Source organism: Lissotriton vulgaris, chromosome 9, assembly GCF_964263255.1.
Source record: "Lissotriton vulgaris chromosome 9, aLisVul1.2, whole genome shotgun sequence".
Lineage (NCBI taxonomy): Eukaryota > Metazoa > Chordata > Amphibia > Caudata > Salamandridae > Lissotriton > Lissotriton vulgaris.
In genome coordinates, this window is record NC_141697.1 from 474889181 (window position 1) to 474911978 (window position 22798).

Here is a 22798-nt window from a genome sequence, read left to right on the forward strand (position 1 = left end):
AATGAAGGGGTTTTGTAAAGCGAACGGCTACTCAAACATAGGGGGAGATTTGTCAAAAAGTCAAGCAGCGCAGCCCCGGCAAGCCTGTGCTGCGTTCAGGGCCGGACTGGGAACCAAAACCGGCCCTGTCAAAGTGCTCGGCAGGCCCCCCTCCCCCCATCCGGGGGGTCGTTGGTGCCGCCATCTCTTTGCCGGGGCCGGTTTTCGGCCGATTTAGTTACAGGGCCGATTTTGCAGCTAATTTAGGAAGTCTTAGAATCAGGCAGCTGCCACATTTTGCACAACCTGGAGGCATCGCAGCAAATCTTCAGACACGCCCTGGTAGAAAGAATTGGCATAGTCCAACCTGACAATGACCAGGGTGTAGACCAGCATCCTCCTACAGTGTATGGGGAGTAAGTACAAATAATTCTTGAGGGTCCAGAGCAACCCAAAGCAGGTGTTAACCACAGCCAAAATCTGAGGTTGCAGAGAGAATTGATTGTCCAGTTAGACTCCCAGATTTCTAGCTGCTGAATAAGGGGATTGGGGTGCAGCAGAGAGGGAGGTCAGGTCACTTTTCACCACTAGGCTAATTGGGACCCAAAAAGAAGAATTCAAGTTTTGTCGCATTCGGTTTCAACTAACTATTATGCATCCAAGCAAAGTATGCCGGTATGCTGTCCTTCTCTGCAGAAGAGGAGGCCCCCTTGAAAGTGAAGAGCAACCGGGTACCATTTGTGTGCAAAATAAATGTACATCTAAATGATTCCATGAAAGCGACTGGAGGGGTCATGAAAACATTACATAAAAGAGGGCTAAAAGACGAACCCGTCCGCACCCCCTATTTGACTGCTTTAACAGCAGAACAAAAAGGCGCCACCCAGATTGACTGCGGTCTGGAATCAAGGAACAACTTCACCTAGTCCCACACACGACCTTCAACCACCAGTCATTGTAAAAGAATTGCATGTGGGACAGTATCAGATGATGCTGAGAGATCAAGAAGGATCAGCACTCTGGGCCCGATTCACAGAACTAACTTAAAACAACATCCTAACTTACTACTTTTGGTATTCACAGAAGGCATTTAGTAGTAAGAAAGTTAGGATTTTGTCTTAAGTTTGACTTAAGACAAACTTAAGACAGACTTAACACAGACTTAAAGCAGACTTAAGACAGTCTTAAGTTAGGATTTTGTCTTAAGTTTGTCTTAAGTCTGTCTTAAGTCTGTCTTAAGTCTGTCTTAAGTTTGTCTTCAGTCAAACTTAAGACAAAATACTAACTTTACTACTACTAAATGCCTTCTGTGAATTCCAAAAGTAGTAAGTTTAGGATTTTGTCTTAAGTTAGTTCTGCATTTTTACCTTGATCCAGAGACCACTTGAGATCGTCAGATATTTCTAAAAGCACGATCTTTTTATTGTGGAAAGTGTGGAACCTCGAATGACCTGGATGAATCAGCTTGTCCTGCTCAAAATAATTGATAAGCTGAGTGTTCACCAGTTTCTGCAGCATTTTGGAGAAAGCTGGCAACAAGGAGATGAGCCTGTAGTTACTCTCAGTCATTGGTCTTGAGCAAGCTGCATTCTTGATACAGCCTTTTAATTGACTTCCTGCAGTATGTGTTTCTTCCAATCGGAACAAAATGATCAACTTTGCCAACTTCATACTCATTGCTCAATGCACGTACAAAGCCCAATGCTTCAGGTTTAAGTATGTGGGAGCTCCCACCTCGCCCGCTTTTCAGCAAGACCAGTACTATTTCATAAATATACAATTTGTGATATATGTAAAGTACTGTCACTTATTTGCCCTATTTTTCAAATAGCTCCATTTGAAATTGAACTTTCAGTTGTCAGATATGTGTTGACTGTTCTATATTTATTCAAAGTTACCATGACAGACTGGAAACCAAAAACAGCACTGGCGAAAATGTGGAGAGAACCCCACTCACCTGGAGACGAGTATAAGAATGTGTTCATGGGGGCATGGTTGGGTAATAAAAGCCCATCCTAGTCTGTAAGCCGCTGCCTAGTCTCCAACTTACTGGGGAAATATCCAGGTGGCATAATTGTCAGACCGACCTGCTAGCCTGCTTTAGACAATGTTATCCTTTTCCTCCTGCTGCACATCTAAGTATCCAGAAAAGAAGGTTTTGAAAAGCCCTTCCATGTTAAACAGCTGTGCAGGTTTCAAGGCCCTTATAACATACTAGTCGGGGAGTGTATGCACTGCCATGTATAGCAAAAAATGTTTACCTCACTCCCTCTTATGCACCTTGCATGCTTTTTAACTGGGTATGTAGAATTTACTCCATTCACACCCTTAGCTTCCCTATGAATTACACTGCAAGATACTAACAATTTGCACTGGAAATGTGTGGTGAATTGTAAATTTACCCAAGCATGCTTTAGGGTATTTTTGTCCAAGTACAATGAAAGAGTTGGCTGTAGTAGTTTTTGAGTTCTTTCTTTAGTACAGAAAACTTTCTTTTCTCCTTTACTATTTCACTTAGGCCCCGATTCACTAAGAGCTTGCCCTGCCCTTGCGTCATGCAAGGCGATGCAAGGGCAACACAAGACCTTAAGTGAGATTTACTATGCCAGGCAGAGCCACCTTGTAAATCTGGAGCAACGCAAGGCAGCGCCAGTCAATGCCTTGCCTTACTCTGCCCTAGGAAGGCGTTCCATGAGTGGAGTGTGACTGTTCCCACGCATGCACCCATGTGTTTTGGAGCAGTCTCAGATTTACTAATACTAATAAACCAAGAAATGTGTCAAAATGCCACTCCTTCCCAAGGAAGGCGTAACGACATTTCTCCTAATTTTCTCAACTTTTTACGTGCACTGGATTCTGCAGCACATATAGAAAGAGGGAAAAGCCTCAGAGGACACCTTCCTGCACAAATACAATCCTACCTGCAACGTAGGCACACATGCCACATGACGCAAGACTGGCCCCAACCCTGGCAGCTACGGCCAGTCCTGCCCTGGCACCTGTGTTGGTGCTTGCTAGCCACTGGTGACCCAGCACAGAGAGAGAGCAGCGACGTGACATATCTTTGTAGATATGGCACATTCCTTCCCTCTCGATTTGATGCCCAACCGCCAGCCACTTCCTCCGCCCCTTTTTCCAACAGCTCACTTTTTCAATGCTTTCTCTCTCTCTCTGTCTCCTCATCTCCATGTCAATTCTCGCCCTCTTTTATCACAACCTCTCTCTGCAGTTTATCTCCTCTTTAATCCCTCACCTCTGTCTCTTTCTAAGCCTTCTTTCAGGCCCGGACTGGCTGTGGCGGGCACCGGGCAATCCCCCGGTGGGCCGCATGGTTGGGGGCCGGTTTTGGGCCCCTGGGGCCGTTTTTGTTACAGGGCCGTTTTTGCTGCAAAAACGGCCCTGTAACAAAAACGGTCGAAAACCGGCCCTGGCACAGAGCGCGGTCGCGCCCCCCCCCCTCTGGGGGGGGGGGGGGGAGTAGGGGGGCCGGCCGAGCACTTTGCCAGGGCCGGTTCTGGTTCCCAGTCCGGCCCTGCCTTCTTTGCATACTTTTTCTTGCTTCTTCATCCTTTCACCTCAGTGACACTTTCCGCTCTCCAATTTCTTCTTCCCACAGTCTCTCTTTCCAATCAGTCGGACCTCGGTGGCAACCTGCTGTTCTGCTGTCTATCTTTTTACATCCTCTCTCGCTCCTTTAATTCCCTGCAATTTTCCTCCAAACCCCCATTGTCCTCTTGTGCCACTCTCATGTTCTCTGAAGTTTCAGAACATGTCCTCCCATCATCCTATCAAACAAGATGCTCCAGCATCTAGGCTCATGGCGGCCCTGGGCAGGGAGCGTAGGTTAGGGGCCCCGGAAGAGGGGGTCGGGTGGGGCGGAGCCCCCCTGGAGCTCAGGAAGGTGATTGGAAGTGGAACAGAGCCGGAGGCCACCAAATCCCTGAAAGGAGGCGCCATGCAAATATGTATCCATCCTCAGAGGATTATTATATTAAGGATATATATTGGTGTTGTGGCCCCTAGGGTTTGGTGGCCCTGTGCAGGTGCACAGCTTGCACATGCCTAAGGCCACCCCTGGCTCCAGTCCTCATAAATAAATGTGACTGACGCCCACTGGCACAAAATAAGCACTACTATCCCGTCCTAAACAGAATGTGTGCATTCAATATATGCAAACAGCATTTATGAACGTGTGTGTGTATATGCATTAGCATGTTAAAGCCATTCCTATTGGCCTTGCCAATGCTTCTTTGAAGAATTGATGGCTTCTAAAAAGGTAAGCTGGCTTCAACAAGTAAATCCTCTCTGCTTGACTCTGAATGAGTCAGTGAGAAAATGGGTGAAGATTCCGTTTGCTTCCCGCCATCTAATTTATGCGTTTTACCTCTTTTCAGCATCAAGCAGAAATCGCGCTGCATGATGGGAGGTGGCGGAGTGGGGGGGGTGGGGTGTGAGCGTTTGTTCTTTTCTCTGGGAGATGGTGAGGGCCTACACAAGGTGTCCTGTCCCTCACATGGCAGAGCTCAGTGAGACCCACCAGCACCACCTGTTCACACCCCCTATGTTTAGTACACTTTGCAAAAACTACTTTCCACTTTAGCAGGAGGAATATATCCCCACCCGCAAGCCAGGAGGAGAGGGTTTCTCCTAAAACTGGCGACATTTTGAAACTGGACAATTGATAGCGTTAGCCGCTTGATAACATCTTAGCCATTTACAGCGACGGATTTTTTTCTACAAAAAGTAACCATGAGTTCAAAAATGAAGTATCCAACCCAGCCTTTGTATTCTTTTCTCAATGCTTTTATTTTGCCTCTGTGGGTAGAACGTTTCCGCGCATGAAGATGAATTAGATTAATGCTGGTTGTGCATTTTGTCTTTTATTTAGGTAGAGGATCTTCAAAACCGGATGTCCTCGAAAGATGTTTCGTTCCTGGAGATGAAATCTCAGTTGGAAACCTACAAAGAAAATAATGCGAGGCAGGCCTCTCATATTCAGTCCCTGAAAGATCGGATGAAAGAATTAGAGGGAATTGCAGTGTCTGCCAGCAATGTCAAGTCTCACTTGCAGCCGGGCCTGGAACCTTTTAAGAGAGGCAACCGAGAACTGAATGAAAGAGTGGCAGAATTAGAAAGCCGAGTCAGGTAAAGCTGCGGGCAGACTAGCGGTTAATGGACATGCACTTTTATATGTGAATCGTTCGCTTGTCTCTCTTGAGAATTGTTAACTTTCAGAATGCCATGCCTGACTGAATGCACACTAAGGGAGAAAATGGCGCGAATCACTAATGCAAATTCTACAGATGCGCTGTTTGCACATGTAGAATTTGGAAACGGCATGCGCTAATTCCCGTTTGATTGGGCACAAACTGTGGGGCATATTATCAAGGGATTTATCTCTGCTTTTTTGGCTTTAAAAGCCAAGAAAGCGGAGATACAATTATCTCCCTATCAGCAACAGGGTGCTAACACGCAAATTTGCATGTTAGTACCCTTTTTTCTCTACGCTTCCCCTTGCATCTATGCAAAGGGGGCGTTCCAGAGAAAAATAATAGGAGAAATGTTGTTAAGCAACATTTCTCCTATTCTCAAGGATATCGCTAACCCTGTTGGATATCGCTAACCCTGTTAATGATAAAAAAGCAGCGCTAACGACGGTTAGCGCTGCTTTTTTTACACCTGGTATTTTCCTGACTTAGCCATGATATCCTATGGAAGGTGGATATCATGGCTAAGTTTGTGAGCCCCTATCATCAAGCTAACGCCAAACTTCGAGAGATTATCGTTGGTTTTCCAGCGATAATCTCTCATTTGGCAGTTAGCCCGAGGATTTTTATCACTTCTGAGATAAGCGTTGCTAATAGCACGCTATCTCAGTGATAAAAATCCACGCTACCCGGCGATAATTATCCTAGCTCTAAGTGCGCTTAGCGATAATTATCGCTGGGGCTTGATAATATGGCCCTGTCTTCCCCAAGCATGCATCAGCACAGAGTTTGCAAATGTGCAAGTGCTCAATTTTGCACAGTCACGGCAGAATGGGAACACGCAAATAACACTTGTTATCCCCCACTTTGACATGCTCAAAGAGCTCATATGTGTTATTCGCACCCGTGATTTGCGCAAGGTTTCTCCAGTAAATTCCTGCCTTTTGCTCAAGGATTCTAATCCCGGTTTGGCAGAAAAATTTAATGTTCAACTAAGGACTCGATTTGTGACCCAGTTATGATTGGGGCCTGCTTTGATGAGCCGCCACAACCTAAAGATTTATCTCTGATTTTCCCAGAAAGTTTTGCATCAACGGTGCTAAGACAATGACAACACTGGTGGTAAATACTTAGGGTCTCATTATGAGTTGACGATGCGGGAGCAGGACCACCCCCTCCCGCACGAAGAAAACCTCTAGTTGAACCTCCCGCCAGATCAAGAGTTTTCTCCTGTCTGGTGGGCGGTTCTTTGGCTTTCCCACGGCTGTTCCTATGAAATAGGCACCGCAATGGGAACATCAAAATCAGTCCCTGCATGACATGGACCGCTGCAGTCCATGCTGTGCAGGTACTGGAGTGCATGCACACAGGGGGGCACAACATATTCCCTCCCCCTGCAAGCTCCCCGTGGCGCAGAGGGACATATCAGCCCTGTAGGGCCCCCTTTGTTTCCACACCACCTCCCTTTTCATTGCGGTCGCACTGCCATGAAAAGTGTGGCGGTGTGGAAACTTGTAAAATGCTTTGGGGGTGTCTCAGTGACCCCTCAAATCATATGTTGCCCTCAAGACCACGCACCACCGCCAGGGATCTCTGGCAGGGGTCCCAGAGTGGCCCGACCGCCCTGGTTGAAATTGGTTAGTCGAAGTCCACCACAGCTGCCCCCGCAAGTCTAGGGGTCCATGGACTGCAAGACCCACAATGAGGTCCTTAATCTTCATATTTGACTTTCATTACTTCAAAATATATATTATAATAGAACATTTGCAAAGATATACATACATTTGTGTAGGAAGCTGGCTCTCTATGGAGTGTGCCAAAATGAGGGCCAGTGTGCAGAGAGTCAAGGCAACCCTTATTGGCTTACAGAGGCAAAAATGATTACACTAAATGCTCTCTTTTATGGTATTGTGGGTGAGCAGTTTCTGCTTATCAGAGGGTAGAGCTAAGCATTTGTTGTACTCACAGAGGCAATAAATGTGGCACAGACTCAAGAATAAATCCGAGACGAATTTAGAAAAAAGTTTATATAAATTTTGATACCAAGAACTTCGTAAACAAGTAAGCGCTTTTTAAAATATCGCATTTCACAGGTAAGTAAAATATTGTCTTAAATATAAAGGTACTTGCAGTAGGTTTCTGGGGTCCCCTTCTGAACTTAAGGTTGTAAGGGTGTAAGGTCCAAAGTACTACCAGCAATTAGAGTTTACCTGCCCTGTAGGGTCTGGATGGGTTGGTAGCCTTACAGGCTACACCAAAGGAGGTGGGAGGACCTACAAACAGGCTGCAGAGGGACAATTATTGTAGCTCCCAATAGGTACTCGGTTAACAAGGGTCATAGGAACAAGGGGGCACAGCCAGTTCTCGGGAACCCATGCCGGGGCTCTCGGTTGTAGAGGGTTTAGGTGGGCTAGGCTGGTGCATTGTAGGACCTTGCGGTTGTCAGTCTCGTCGGTTGAGGGTGCAAAAATCAGGACAGCTGGGCCACTCTGCAGGGCTGACGTCCCTTGATGGCTGCTCGGACTCAGTGCTGTTAGAGTCCTGCCTGGACTTAAACAGGATTTGGTTGCTGCAAGGGGGTCCAGTACCCTAGGTATTGGTGCTGTGTGGCTCTGGTTGGTCCTGGCATCTACTTACTTGATGGGGAGCCAGATCTGACCTCCTAGAGCACTGTGACCTCTTTCTGCATGGCTGCTGCGTTGGTGTGACTGGCAGCACAATAAACTGGACTCTGCTGTTTTGGTGCCTACAGACTGCAGGGGAGTAGCTCCTGACCTCCAGGGGAGATTGCTGGCAATTTGCAAAAGGCTGGCAGTCTACCGAGGTTCTTGGTAGGTTCAGCTGCAGGACAAGTAGGTTTCTTCACGATTGTTGAGACTGGTGCAGGCAGGCAGGGTTTTGCTCCAAAAGTCCACAGCAAGTCTTCAGTTCATGTTTTCATGGCTCTTCTTTGTCCTCTTTTTCTGGATCTATCAAATCTGAGGTCCTAGCAACAGGGGTGCCACTTAAATACTCAATTTATGGGCATTAAAAGGGAGTGGCAGGTTGTAGCCAATGGGCTACTTGCCTTTAGCGTGGCTACACCCCCTATATGACCAATTCCTGGGGGAAATGGGCATAACCCTGACACAGTGAGCCTAATTCCACCAAAAACCAAGATAGTGGAATTTCAGTTTTTGATTTTCACATCAAGTAGTCTACCTTAGGGGTGGAACTTTAGGGGTGGAACTTGCCTGATGGTGAACACACCTCCTGACTAGCTGAGTTTCCCATCTGTCAAGCTGCCAAATGGGCCTCACAGCAGAGGGTGGCATCTCTCAAGTCTAGGGAAGCCGACAAAGGCCTTTTAAGCCTTCTGCCTTGATATGCTAATTATTAGCCATCCTGCTTGAAGGAGGTGACAACACTTTCGGCCAGAGCAGGTATTGTTTCCACCCTCAGAGAGCATGGGTTCTCACCTGCAGGGGACAGAAACCTGTCTGTGGTAGCAGGCTGGTTTGTACCAGTCAGTCAGCAAAATAGAGTTTGGTAGATTTTCAGCGGAAATATCTTAGGTACCCTCTGGGAGCAAGACCACAGACTTATTGTCAGTGAAATTGCTCTCCCTCCCTCGCAGCTCCACCATTAAGTGAAGCCTGCCCCTGCACTCTTGAGTGTTGGTGTTCGAGGCCCTCCTCCACCCGCAGGTTTCACCTGCGCCTCATCCCTGGTGGTCCAGTGGACCTTTGTCTCCATTCTCTCCTTCCACTTTTTCTCTCCTTTTTCACCCGTTTTTTCCCTCATTTCAAGCTACCCCGTCACTCTCCTTCTGTAACTTTCCTCCATTTTTCACTTGTTTTTACCCTCATCTCAATCTCACCCTTTCACTCTCCTTCTGTGTCCTCTGTGTCTTTCCTCCACTCTTTCTTGCACTTTTTCTGCCTTGTTTGCACTTTTCTCTCTCTTTTTGCCTTTTTCCTTTTGCCTTTCCCAGCCTGTTTTTCCCCGCCGCTGCAGCCCCGCGGCCTCTCCCTCCCAGCATGACCAGTGCGACCGGCCCAATCCAGCTCCCCTCCCCGCTCCCGCCTCTCAGCTGTCCAGCCCTCCCCGACCCTTACTTAATGGTGGTCGCTGAGCCCGTCCGAGACACGACTGTGATCAGCGCCTAAAATCCTGGATCTCTACACCGCCAACGCTATGATCCAGCAGTACTCCACGCTCTCAATCCAGGTCGCAACAACAACTGCAAGCTAGCATCACCAGCCGACACCTGTGAGAAGTTGGCCTGATATATGATGCTCACTATTTCTAGTGATCACCTTGTATCAGTCCAAACAACCCTAATGGTGATTGGTTGTAAGTCAACCTTATAGACCAGCTATCCTAATGGTAGCATGGACAAAGCAGTCTTAGGCTAAACTCTTTTGGCATGTGAAGCCAGCTGTTTTACCACAAATAACCCCTTGAATACCAAGTGAAAGGACACCACATAGGTTGTTATGAAAATAAACAAGATATTTATTAACTAACATACACCTCTGAACTCTTTATGAGGTCAGAGGGCTAAGCACATGACAATCTCTTAGGAAAAATACGTTTAAGTTGCACAAATTACAATGGTGCCCTAGGGGCACGACAAACCATATACTAAGTAAGTGGAATGTGAAAGTCGATAAAAGGAATGGAGCTGTCCAGAGGCTGTAGGATCAATGGGACCACGCTATACTAACTCTAGGTAGGTAATAGGAGGCCCACGGAACGCGTGTGCAGAGTGTGAACTCACACGCAAGATGCGTAACAGTGTCTATGGACAGTACAGTTCAAGAAAAAGGTGAGTATGGACAATCCTGACTAGGTAGAACTAAAACGACTGTGGAACTGGACACTAGGAGAGTCAAGCTACACTTGAGCTCCGAAATGCTCGTGTTACTTCTCCCACAGGCTGCGGGTGCATAGGTGCCAAGTCGTGTCGGGTTCCGGCGTTGAAGTCTATGGAGCCTGGAAGAAAAGATGCTGCAGGCGATCAGGAGGAAGATGTCCGGTGTGATCCAAGGGTGGATCAGTGAAGAGAAGAACCTGGAAGCAGAGGGGACAATGTTCAAAGTCACTAGCCAGTGACTGGAGTGGAACCAGGAGTGGAACCAGATGTCGTCGTCGCGATCAGGTGAGAGTGGACGCTTGTCTCTGCAGCCACGTGGACCAGGTGGTGTCTTTGATGACCAGGATGGAGGCACGAGCTGTCCCATGCAGGCTCTCGCTGTCGGCGGTGTCGGCTTCGGATTTGGAGTCAACAGGCCTTGGCAAAGGCAACCCACGCGGTGAGTGGAAACGGCATCTGGAGTGGACCAGGAGGGTCCGAGGTGCTCCTCTTTTGGAAGGGAGCAAGGGCCAGTCTGGAGCAACCAGACCAGCAGTGAAGATTTCAGAGTTCGTTGTCTAGGAGGTCACTAGCCAGCCGGCAAGTGACCAGACAACGCGTCAAGCAGCAAACAGGCAGAAGGGCCCCACGCAGATCTCGTGGATGCTGGAGGGCTGGTCTTCGATGTAGGAGCTGCTCGGGGTTGGGGCTTCTCAATCCCCAAAGCACTTGGATGAGGTTACCTCAGAAGTCGTGCTGGAGCGAAGTGCTGCTTCTTTCAAGATGGCCGGTCCCACGTGTCTCGTCGCACCCACGGATCTCAGCTGTGCTGCAGATGTAGGTAGAGGTCGGAGAGGTCTGGGAATCCGGGTCTCATCCGGCTCTGAAGTCTGGATCCTCGAGGGAAGACGACAAAGTGAAGCCGCTGGACGCTGATGGTGCCTGCTTGTGCAGGGTGGACACTCCTTGCCCACAAGGGAGATTTCTTCAGTCTTCTGTGGAGCAGAACGTCGAAGTCCAGAGTTTCTTCTTGTAAAGTTGTTCAGGATAATCTAATTTGGAACGGGACCAGCTCCTACCTTTATCCAGCTAAAGGGGGCTGTACTACGACTAGGTCCCTCCTCTGGGTGGGACCAGGAAGGGGGTGGTTACACCCCCTATCCTTTGTCCGGTCTTGCGCCAGAGCTGGGCCTGGAGTGCCCCAGGAACTGGTTTAGACCGGTGTATGCACAGGGACACCTTGTGTGCCCCAGGCATGTCTCATTCCTTTCAGCCCTGTCCTACCTAATACACAAAATCCTGTCTGGGGTGGTGCTAGCACCTCCAAAGGCAGGAAACCCTTTGTTCAAGCCTCCCTCGCTGGAAGGACTCCCAGCAGCAGGAGGTCAGACTTGTGTCTGCGGTGGCAGCATCCATTTTGTGATGCTGGGGCTCGAGTTAACTTTAACCGGGGTTCACATTTACATACGTGTCGTGTCCCTCTAGAAGGGTGGAATGCTACCCCGTCACCAGAATTGGCGAGGGGGTAGTATTCCAATTTGTATGACACCTTACTCGACATGTTTTGATACTGCTATACCAAAGTTGGCAATAACCGCGAGGATTATAATGCACTTAAGAGTATATGGTATAGCGTTATCACGGAAACAGCTAAAGGACTTGGTTCCGAAAGCTGCAGACAAGCTCAGCTCATGCTAGAGCACCATCTCACATAATTCCAAGCACTCTGCCTTCAGGATTGATAAGGCCTGCCATAGGAGTGACTGATAGGAGGATATGTGTAAATTTTAGGGTTATATATAGGGATACTATATCTACAGCAAAGGGTGATTACACCACCTTGCCCCAGCTGATTGATAAGCCAGTTGTGCCAGATTTGGATGGCCAGCCAGGGGTGGCATAATACATGATGTAGCCCCTGGTAGGCCCTGAGTGCACCTATGCCCTGTGTACCTAGGGTACACTGTACAGAGACTGATAAGGTGACTCAGTATCCAATTAGATATGCACCTAAGGTACATGGTTGTCAATTAAGAGAGAGACAGCTAGGCTGTGGGTCTGATTAGCAGGCCCACAGCCACGGAAAGTAGTAAACCAGTGAAGCAAAAAGCAAAAAAATCGGGGGTGACCATAGGATTGCAGACCCCACTCTCCTACAACACCCATGAACCCTTCAGCTGTTACCGCTGCTGGCACACCTGCTGCACCGCCAAGACCATGGACCCAGCGCAACCCGCCCGAAAGAACACAACCGAACCGAAGACCCTGCAATGCATCCTCCTCAACGTCCGAACCCTCCACATACACGCCATCGAAATCTGGGACCTCATCGACAGCACCACCCCGGACGTAGCATTATTTACCGAACCTGGACCAACACCAACTCGTGTCCCGGACATCGCCATCGCCATTCCCCTAGGATACAAGATCTCTACCAAGGACCGCCCCACTCGCCCGGGAGGAGGAATCGCCTTCGTCCACAAATCCACCCTAAGCCTGAGCACACTCCCCGACGAGCCCACAGACCTGATGGAACACCTTCACTTCAAGATACTGGCCAGCCCTACCTCAACCCTCCGAGGAACCCTCATCTACTGACACCCTGGACCCCGCAGACTTTTCACCAACTCCATCAAGGACATCTCCCCAAATGCCATCAAGTCCACCAACTACACCCTACTAGGAGACCTCAACTTCCACCTCGACAACCAATTGAACCCCAGCACCACATCCCTCCTGGACAATCTCCACAACATTGGACTCCACCAGATTGTGACCTAACCCCGCACTCAGCAGGACACACACTCGAGCCCTCTTCACAACAGGAAAGTCCATCACCTTCAACCACACCACCGAACTCCCATGGACTGACCATCAATGCGTCCTCTTCTCCTTCAGAACTCTCACCATCCATAGACACCAGCACCTGTTTTCACGAAGAAACCGGACCAGAATCACCAACAACCAGTTAACCTCAGCAACTCCACCCCAACCATCGTGGAAAACGACAACCCCAACACCGCAGCCCGAACCCTGCACAGATGGATCTCCGACAGCACCAACACCATAGTCTCCCTCAAGAAAAACTACAACACCCACGCCAATAAAGCTAGATGGTTCACTACCGAACTTCGATAGTCCAGACACACTTGCCGCCACCTTGAAAAGGCCTGGAGGAACACCAAATCCACAGAAGCCCACAACAACTTCAGAGCTGCCACCAACGTCCACCACCAACTCATCATAAAAACGAGGAAAAAGCGATTGAAGACAGCAGCTCCACTCATGCACCCAACAGCAAAGAACTCTTCAACATCATCAAGGAGTTTGCCCAACCCACCATCAAGTCCACCGGCATCCCTCGCTCACAAGACCTCTTTGACAAACTTAGCACCTTTTTCCACCCCAAAATCAAGTGCATCTAGGAAAACTTTGACAAAGACAACCAACACACTGAACCCTCACTAACCACCCGACACCCTGAAGCCAGCGATCGACAACTAGACAGCCCTCACCACTGCAGACACACTGAAGACGATGAAGTCAATCCACTCCGGGGCCCCCACGGACCCCTGACCCACCACATTTTCAACAGAGCCGCCGACACCATCGCACCCATGCTCTGCCACACCATCAACCACTCCCTGGCAACCGCCTCATTCCCCGGTGACTGGAAACTCGCTGAAATCAACCACCTTCCGAAGAAACCCTTGTCGGACTCCACTGACCTCAAAAACTACAGACCTATCTCCCTGCTCCCGTTCTCAGCAAAAGTCATCGAGAAATTCATCAACAGCCAACTCGCCACATTCATCATAGAGCACAACATCCTCGACTCCTCCCAATACGGCTTCAGAAAAAAACACAACAGAAACCGCCCTCTAAGCATGGGCGGAAAATCCGTTACGCTCGCGGATTTTGCGGATTTTCGGTAAATTCGCAATCCGCGAACGCTCGCGAATTTACCGAAAATCCGCAAATTCGCACGCAGCGGATTTTTTTTTCTTGGTGATACAATTTTGCGGCGTGCGGTGTAAGTTCGCAATTGCGAACATGTAGGTGCGCCGGGCAGCAACAATCTCGCACTCGCAAAATTACAAAAATTGCAATTCTGCACAAGAAATCAACTAGCAAGCAGCATAGACCTTCTGAAAATGATGATTTTTATCAGAATAACTCCTCAGGTTGACATTTGCCTGCACCTTTTTGGATTTGAGGCCTTTTGACTTTCTTTGGATAACTTTTGGATTAGAAATCAACTTTCACAAGTAAGCTTGTTTGGGGCATTACAGTTGCTGTAATGCTGTTCTGCAGAAAAACGAGTTTTGCAAAAGTGAAAGCATTCAGCAGGTGCAAAAGTTCAAACTCATCATTAGTAACCATTCCCTGTAGTGCTTCCTGACTGGGGCCCCTCCAGAGTTCAGTTGCTAGTTGCAACAATTGTATGACCCTGCTCTGACCCTCACAGCAGGCTCATAGAATAGCTACAAGTAGGCCACAAAGGTCCTGGCAAAAAAAATTGCACTGCAACAGAAAGCAAATTACAGATAAGGAACCAGGTGCCAGACTGGAATTTTAAAACAGTGACACATTAATAAATCAACCCCAAATTAATTCATGTCAGTTGAAGCAGAGCAGGTGTGCTTGCTTTTTCCCCCCATAATCTACAGTGATGATAAACCAGAGGGTGGCATTGATGTACCAGAGGGTGGCATGGGTGAAACAGAGGGTGGCAGGGGTGAAACAGAGGGTGCTGGGAACCTGTGATGATGAACCAGACGTAGAAACAACATAATCGCGACCGCTGCGAGCCGACATGTAAGTTCGCAATTGCGAACTGGTACAAAACCCTCGCGAACTGGCAGAAATCCTTGCGAACACACAAACAAAAATCCGCAAATTCCCAGTTCAATTGCTAGTTGCAACAATTGTATGACCCTGCTCTGACCCTCACAGCAGGCTCATAGAATAGCTACAAGTAGGCCACAAAGGTCCTGGAAAAAAAAATTGCACTGCAACAGAAAGCAAATTACAGATAAGGAAGCAGGTGCCAGACTGGAATTTTAAAACAGTGACACATTAATAAATCAACCCCAAATTAATTCATGTCAGTTGAAGCAGGGCAGGTGTGCTTGCTTTTTCCCCCCATAATCTACAGTGATGATGAACCAGAGGGTGGCATTGATGTACCAGAGGGTGGCATGGGTGAAACAGAGGGTGGCAGGGGTGAAACAGAGGGTGCTGGGAACCTGTGATGATGAACCAGACGTAGAAACAACATAATCGCGACCGTTGCGAGCCGACATGTAAGTTCGCAATTGCGAACTGGTACGAAACCCTCGCGAACTGGCAAAAATCCTTGCGAACACAAAAAAAAATCCGCAAATTTGCGAGAATTCGCGGATTTTGCGGATTGCGAGTTCGCAAATTCGCAAAATTCGCGAACGCCAGATTCACAAAATTCGCCCATGCTTACCGCCCTCCTCACTGCAACAGACGTCATCTGTACCTTACTGGACAAAGAAGAAAAAGCAGCCCTCATCCTTCTCGACCTCTCAGCGGCTTTCGACACAGTCTCTCACCGCACCCTAATACGCAGACTCCACGATGCAGGGATCCAAGACAAGGCCCTCGACTGGATCTGCTCCTTCCTCTCCAGCACAACAAAGCGGGTCAGAAACCCCCCTTTCCTCTCGGACCCTAAACCAACCACCTGCAGAGTCCCCCAGGGGTCCTCCCTCAGCCCTATGCTCTTCAACGTCTACATGGCTCCGCTCGCCCTATCATCAGAACCTATAGACTCAACATTGTGTCATACTTAGATGACACCCAACTCATCCTCTCCCTATCCAACGAACCCAACACCGCCAGACACAACTTTCGAGAAGGCATGGAAGCTGTCGCCAAATGGATTAAAAACAACTGCCTACAACTAAACACCAACAAAACGAAAGTACTCATCAAGGGCCCAACCCCCAACACCTGGAACAACACCTGGTGGCCCCCGCCTCAGAAGCCTGCCCATCCCCACAGACCATGCACACAACCTGGGAATCATCCTGGACTCAGAGCTCAAAATAGACCGCCAGATCAACTCTGTCTCCTCCTCCTGCTTCCACACCTTCCGCCTCCTACGGAAGACCTTCAAATGGATGCCCCCCAAACACAGAAAGACTGTCACTCAGGCCCTGGTCACCAGCAGGCTTGACTACGGCAACACACTCTATGCCGGATTAAACAAAAGCCTCACCCGTAAGCTACTCAACATCCAAAACGCAACCTCAGAACTGGTCCTCAACTTGCCAAGACACTGCCACATCTCCCAGCACCTGCGCACACTCAACTGGCTCCCCATCAAAGCTAGAGTCACCTTCAAGATGCTAACCCATGCTCACAAGGCCCACCACGACACCAGACCAGCATACCTGAACAGGCGACTCAAATTCCACACACCCCAAAGGACCCTACGATCAGTCCAGCTCTCCTACGCCGTGGTCCCCCACACCAGATCGGGAGGTCGCTCCTTCTCCTTCCACGCGACCAGAGCCTGGAACGACCTTCTGCTCCACCTCAGACAGACAACGCCGAAACCACAAAACCTGTCTCTTCGACAGACCCCCTCCTTGATGGACTGGGACCTGCGACCCCATACACCCCAGAGCCTTGAGACCCTTACAGGTGAGTAGTCGTGCTTAACAAACACCTGATTGAAACACCTGATGTATTAATAAATCCATTACTGGAATCAGTGTGGGTTTCGCTAGTCTCCCACTGCGGAGAATAGCGAAATGCACTACATGCCTTAAGATACAGCAGTGAAATGCTCGCGCATATCCATGTTCTTGAAATGATCCCGAACAAACTTTCTTAAGCTTCAGAAAGGCCCCTGATGGAGGGCACAGCCCGAAATGCATTGGGCAGACTCAAAAAAGTATTTGTACAAAGGGTTGATATTACTGAAGCAAGTAATAAACCATGAAGAAGATAAAGGAAAATAAGAAATAAAGAAGCATAAAAACGTTTGAAATTGAACTTGTTGAATTTAATCGATTAGGAGATGCTCCCCCATCAAGGGGATAGTGCACATCATTGACTCAGGCAGACATTCCCATAATCATTTTTTATTTATTTTTATTTTTTTATTTTAAAAGTTTTATATAGCGCTGGCTAGACCCGGAGGTATCAGAGCGCTTTACATGAGCATCAAATCATAGTTACAGGTTACATCGTTACAAAGGTTACACAGTTCTTAGAGCATGGCAACATAGTTACTTGTAAGGTCGAGATAAAAAATAAGCACAATTACGTAAGGGGAACAGAAGGCAAGGTGAGAGATTCAGGGGGGGTTGGAGTAGGGGAAATAGACAGATAATGAAGGTGGGAAAGAGGAGGGGAGGGGAGGGTGAGAGTCACAGCATGGGGAGAAGAGGGGTAGGGTGACGGGGACACAAACCGGTAGACGAGTCAAGGCAACGTCCAAAGTCCAGTAAGCTGTGATCCCAGGGGAAGTGGTATCCCTTCCCTATCTCTATTGCGAGAGGCTCCTTTGCGCTGTGGACTCTCTCAGAGAGGTCTCTGAGACTCCAAGGCCTACACACTAGATCCTTCCCCAGAAAGGGGAGAGAGAGTGCTTTGGCAAGGGGTGCCATACCATACCTCAAGTGTGAGTGGCTCCCTTGGCGCAGTGGACTCACTCAGTGGGTTCGCTGAGACTCCAGAGTATAAATATTGAATCTTTCCACAGCAAGGGGAACTTCATGTAGGCAGACATGAGTTTGGTGGGTTCCATGTTTAAATATCGATAAAAAAAATATAGTTTACAAAAATATAGATGTATAAATATCGATTACAAAAATATCGACTCCCTATACTTAAACAGGTAAGTACATAAATATCGACTCAAAAATATTGATGTAATAAATATAGATGTAAAAAATGTCGACTTTAATAAATATTATAACTTAAATTAAATAATTAAAAAATATAAATATTATTAACAAAATTCATTACATTACTTTTATATTTTAACTATTTATAACAAATGAACTAAATTTAATCAACATCAACTTAATAAATGTGTACATATACATATATTTAACACATAAAAGTATATAACAATAATAATACATACATTTAATAAAAATATAAAAACATTAATAGTTAAAACATTTGATAGCGAAGGGGTAAAAATTACTATTCCCACTCCAGTGAGTGCAACAGTACGGAAAGCGCTGGATAGCGTAGGGGTAAAAATTACTATTCCCACTTCAGAGGGTGCAACAGTAGGGAAAACGTTGGATAGCGTAGGGGTAAAAATTACTATTCCCACTCCAAAGGGTGCAACAGTAGGGAAAGCGTTGGATAGCGTAGGGGGAAAAATTACTATTCCCACTCCAGTGAGTGCAACAGTAGGGAAAGCGCTGGATAGCGTAGGGGTAAAAATTACTATTCCCACTTCAAAGGGTGCAACAGTAGGGAAAGCGCTGGATAGCGTAGGGGTAAAAATTACTATTCCCACTCCAGAGGGTGCAACAGTAGGGAAAGCGTTGGATAGCGTAGGGGTAAAAATTACTATTCCCACTCCAAAGGGAGCAACAGTAGGGAAAGCGTTGGATAGCGTAGGGGTAAAAATTACTATTCCCACTCCAGTGAGTGCAACAGTAGGGAAAGCGCTGGATAGCGTAGGGGTAAAAATTACTATTCCCACTCCAGAGGGTGCAACAGTAGGGAAAACGTTGGATAGCGTAGGGGTAACAATTACTATTCCCACTCCAAAGGGTGCAACAGTAGGGAAAGCGTTGGCTAGCGTAGGGGTAAAAATTACTATTCTCACTCCAAAGGGTGCAACTGTAGGGAAAGCTTTGGATAGCGTAGGGGTAAAAATTACTATTCCCACTCCAGTGAGTGCATCAGTAGGGAAAGCGCTGGATAGCGTAGGGGTAAAAATTACTATTCCTACTCCAAAGGGTGCAACAGTAGGGAAAACGTTGGATAGCGTAGGGGTAAAAATTACTATTCCCACTCCAAAGGGTGCAACAGTAGTGAAAGCGTTGGATAGCGTAGGGGTAAAAATTACTATTCCCACTCCAGTGAGTGCAACAGTAAGGAAAGCGCTGGATAGCGTAGGGGTAACAATTACTATTCCCACTCCAAAGGGTGCAACAGTAGGGAAAGCATTGGATAGCGTAGGGGTAAAAATTACTATTCCCACTCCAAAGGGTGCAACAGTAGGGAAAGCGTTGGATAGCGTAGGGGTGAAAATTACTATTCCCACTCCAGTGAGTGCAACAGTAGGGAAAGCGCTGGATAGCGTAGGGGTAAAAATTACTATTCCCCCTCCAGAGGGTGCAACAGTAGGGAAAGCGTTGGATAGCGTAGGGGTAAAAATTACTATTCCCACTCCAAAGGGTGCAACAGTAGGGAAAGCATTGGATAGCGTAGGGGTAAAAATTACTATTCCCACTCAAGTGAGTGCAACAGTAGGGAAAGCGCTGGATAGCATAGGGGTAAAAATTACTATTCCCACTCCAAAGGGTGCAACAGTAGGGAAAGCGTTGGATAGCGTAGGGGTAAAAATTACTATTCCCACTCCAGTGAGTGCAACAGTAGGGAAAGCGCTGGATAGCGTAGGGGTAAAAATTACTATTCCCACTCCAAAGGGTGCAACAGTAGGGAAAGCGCTGGATAGCATAGGGGTAAAAATTACTATTCCCACTCCAGAGGGTGCAACAGTAGGGAAAACGTTGGATAGCGTAGGAGTAAAAATTACTATTCCCACTCCAAAGGGTGCAACTGTAGGGAAAGCGTTGGATAGCGTAGCAGTAAAAATTACTATTCCCACTCCAGTGAGTGCAACAGTAGGGAAAGCGCTGGATAGCGTAGGGGTAAAAATTACTATTCCCACTCCAAAGGGTGCAACAGTAGGGAAAACGCTGGATAGCGTAGGGGTAAAAATTACTATTCCCACTCCAAAGGGTGCAACAGTAGTGAAAGCGTTGGATAGCGTAGGGGTAAAAATTACTATTCCCACTCCAGTGAGTACAACAGTAGGGAAAGCGCTGGATAGCGTAGGGGTAAAAATTACTATTCCCACTCCAGATGGTGCAACAGTAGGGAAAGCGTTGGATAGCGTAGGGGTAAAAATTACTATTCCCACTCCAGTGAGTGCAACAGTAGGGAAAGCGCTGGATAGCGTAGGGGTAACAATTACTATTCCCACTCCAAAGGGTGCAACAGTAGGGAAAGTGTTGGATAGCGTAGGGGTAAAAATTACTATTCCCACTCCAAAGGGTGCAACAGTAGGGAAAGCGTTGGATAGCGTAGGGGTAAAAATTACTATTCCCACTCCAGTGAGTGCAACAGTAGGGAAAGCGCTGGATAGCGTAGGGGTAAAAATTACTATTCCCACTCCAGAGGGTGCAACAGTAGGGAAAGCGTTGGATAGCGTAGGGGTAAAAATTACTATTCCCACTCAAGTGAGTGCAACAGTAGGGAAAGCGCTGGATAGCGTAGGGGTGAAAATTACTATTCCCACTCCAAAGGGTGCAACTGTAGGGAAAGCATTGGATAGCGTAGGGGTAAAAATTACTATTCCAACTCCAAAGGGTGCAACAGTAGGGAAAGCGTTGGATAGCGTAGGGATAAAAATTACTATTCCCACTCCACAGGGTTCATCTGTAGGGAAAGCGCTGGAACTCAAAACAACAAAAAAAAACATCTATCAAATTTATTATAAAATTTAATTTAGATTATATACATAATTAATATATACATTTAAAGATATTATTATTAACAAACACCTACACACCTAAAATTAATTACTCAATCACATTTAATGTTTACTAATTAATTAATGATTAATAATGTATTTTTAATTAATTATTTAATTAATTAATTGACAGCTTTCACACCATATACACTTATAAACACCACAACACAAACTTAAAATTATTTACTCTTTTACAATTACTATTTATTTAATTATAATTAATTTATAAATTATTTAAAATTATTCAATAAAAATGTATTTACTTCACACCATTTTCACTTTTAAAGTCCACTACACACACCTAAAATTAAACAATTAATATAATTAATTAACATAATTAATAATTAACTAATTGAAATTAATTAACAAATAATTATTAAACAAATTATATTAAATTAACACATTAATTAATCAATTAATTTAGTATATTTAAATTACTTCCCACCCTATTCCCCTATAAACCCACAACCCGCTACGGAACTAATAACACAACATTCAACATAAAATACATTAATAACTAATGCAATTCTACAACATATAATAAATTGACAAACAATACTCATTAAAAACACTAAAATAGTTATAATTATTAAAAAATCGATATTTTCGTAAACTATATTTTTGTAAACGATATTTATTACAATTATATTATTGTTATTGATATTACTTACCTGTCAGCCGATATTCTGGTCAAACTATATTTTTGTTGTCGATATTTCTTCTTGTCGATATTTCTGCGGGGATATTTATGTAACACGATATTTTGCCGTCGATATTCCCGCTCTACACCAGTTTGGTGCCCCTGTCAGACACCACTTCCTGGGGGAACCCTACCTGGATGAAAATCCCTAGCCATTGCAGGTGCAGTCACAGAATTCAGATGGATTGCCTCTGGGTTTCAAGTGTCATGGTCCACCAAAACCAGGATAAACTTGTTACTTAGGGCTCTTTTGGGGTCCAAAGGTGCAATAATGCCAATACTCACCCTTTCAAAGGGGGTGTCAATGACAAGTAAGGAAGTCAATGAAGGCTTGCTTTCACTTTTTCCTTCTTTTCGCATTGACCTGGAAAGGTGAGACAGGACTTGTAGAAAGTATCTGAGGCTATCATCATCTGGGACCAATGCAAGTGGGAGACAAGTCTGGCAACATTCTTGTCTTGCCCCAGATGTCAGGCCAGAGAAACTTTATGACCCAGCCCCAGTAGAAGGCCCTGTAGAAGTAGGAACTACCAGCACGCATGTTGTTCCATGCACAGGTGCCTTGGGCTCACTATACAGGAGGTCCTTCTCCCAGTAAGTGAGGTGATCTCCAGAGGTATCATCAGCTGCCTGGGCTTTAGCCTGACGCCTCATGCCCTCTAGGCTTGGGCACTCCTTCTGTGGCTTACAGAACTCCTCCCCATTGGGCCCACCCTCAGCATGCCTTCCAACAAACTCAGGTATGTCTCCAAGAAAGACAATGCCTCCCCGGTAGGATCCGGGCGGTCTCCTTTGGCATCCCAGCCACGTGTACTGTGGGAGCTTCAGGGGCTGGTTCCCCATGTCCCCTGCCCTTTCCTTTCTTGGAAGCTGTCTGGGCTATTCTGCCAGGCTATAGGCTTCCTATAGTCCTCTCCTGGGCAGCCATTGACCTTGTCACAGACCCACTTAGGTAACCACAACGTTTACATGTGTGACCTGAGCTCTACTTCATTCCAGGCAGTGTGCACTGGGTCATTCCTAATCAAACAATTCACAGGCGTGGCAGACTCGGAGCTACATTTAGAGAACCTGATACCCCCCATTCAAAGGAAGCCAAAGTTTACAGGGTATTGGCTAGCATGGTTGTCTGCTACCCCGACATAGTGAAATGTATTAGGTATCACCTGCTCTGAGGACACCAAATGACCCCTGACAGTAGTCATACTGGATCCTGTGTTCCTCCTCAGAGTATCCACCCTATGTCCATTAATGGTGACTTTATGCTTGTACTTAGAAGTACTTGAAGGTATGTGGGTTTTGGACAC

The 22798-nt window shown here is 46.7% G+C and overlaps 1 protein-coding gene across 1 annotated transcript in view; it reads left to right on the forward strand.

Annotated features, from left to right (window-relative positions):
- LOC147690293 (coiled-coil domain-containing protein 170-like) overlaps positions 1-22798 on the forward strand; it is a 638795-nt gene that overhangs the window by 249753 nt on the left and 366244 nt on the right. The window contains exon 5 of the mRNA XM_086937932.1: positions 4868-5124. Within this exon, the coding sequence (XP_086794058.1) occupies positions 4868-5124 (257 nt within the window). The remainder of the gene's footprint in view (positions 1-4867; positions 5125-22798) is intronic.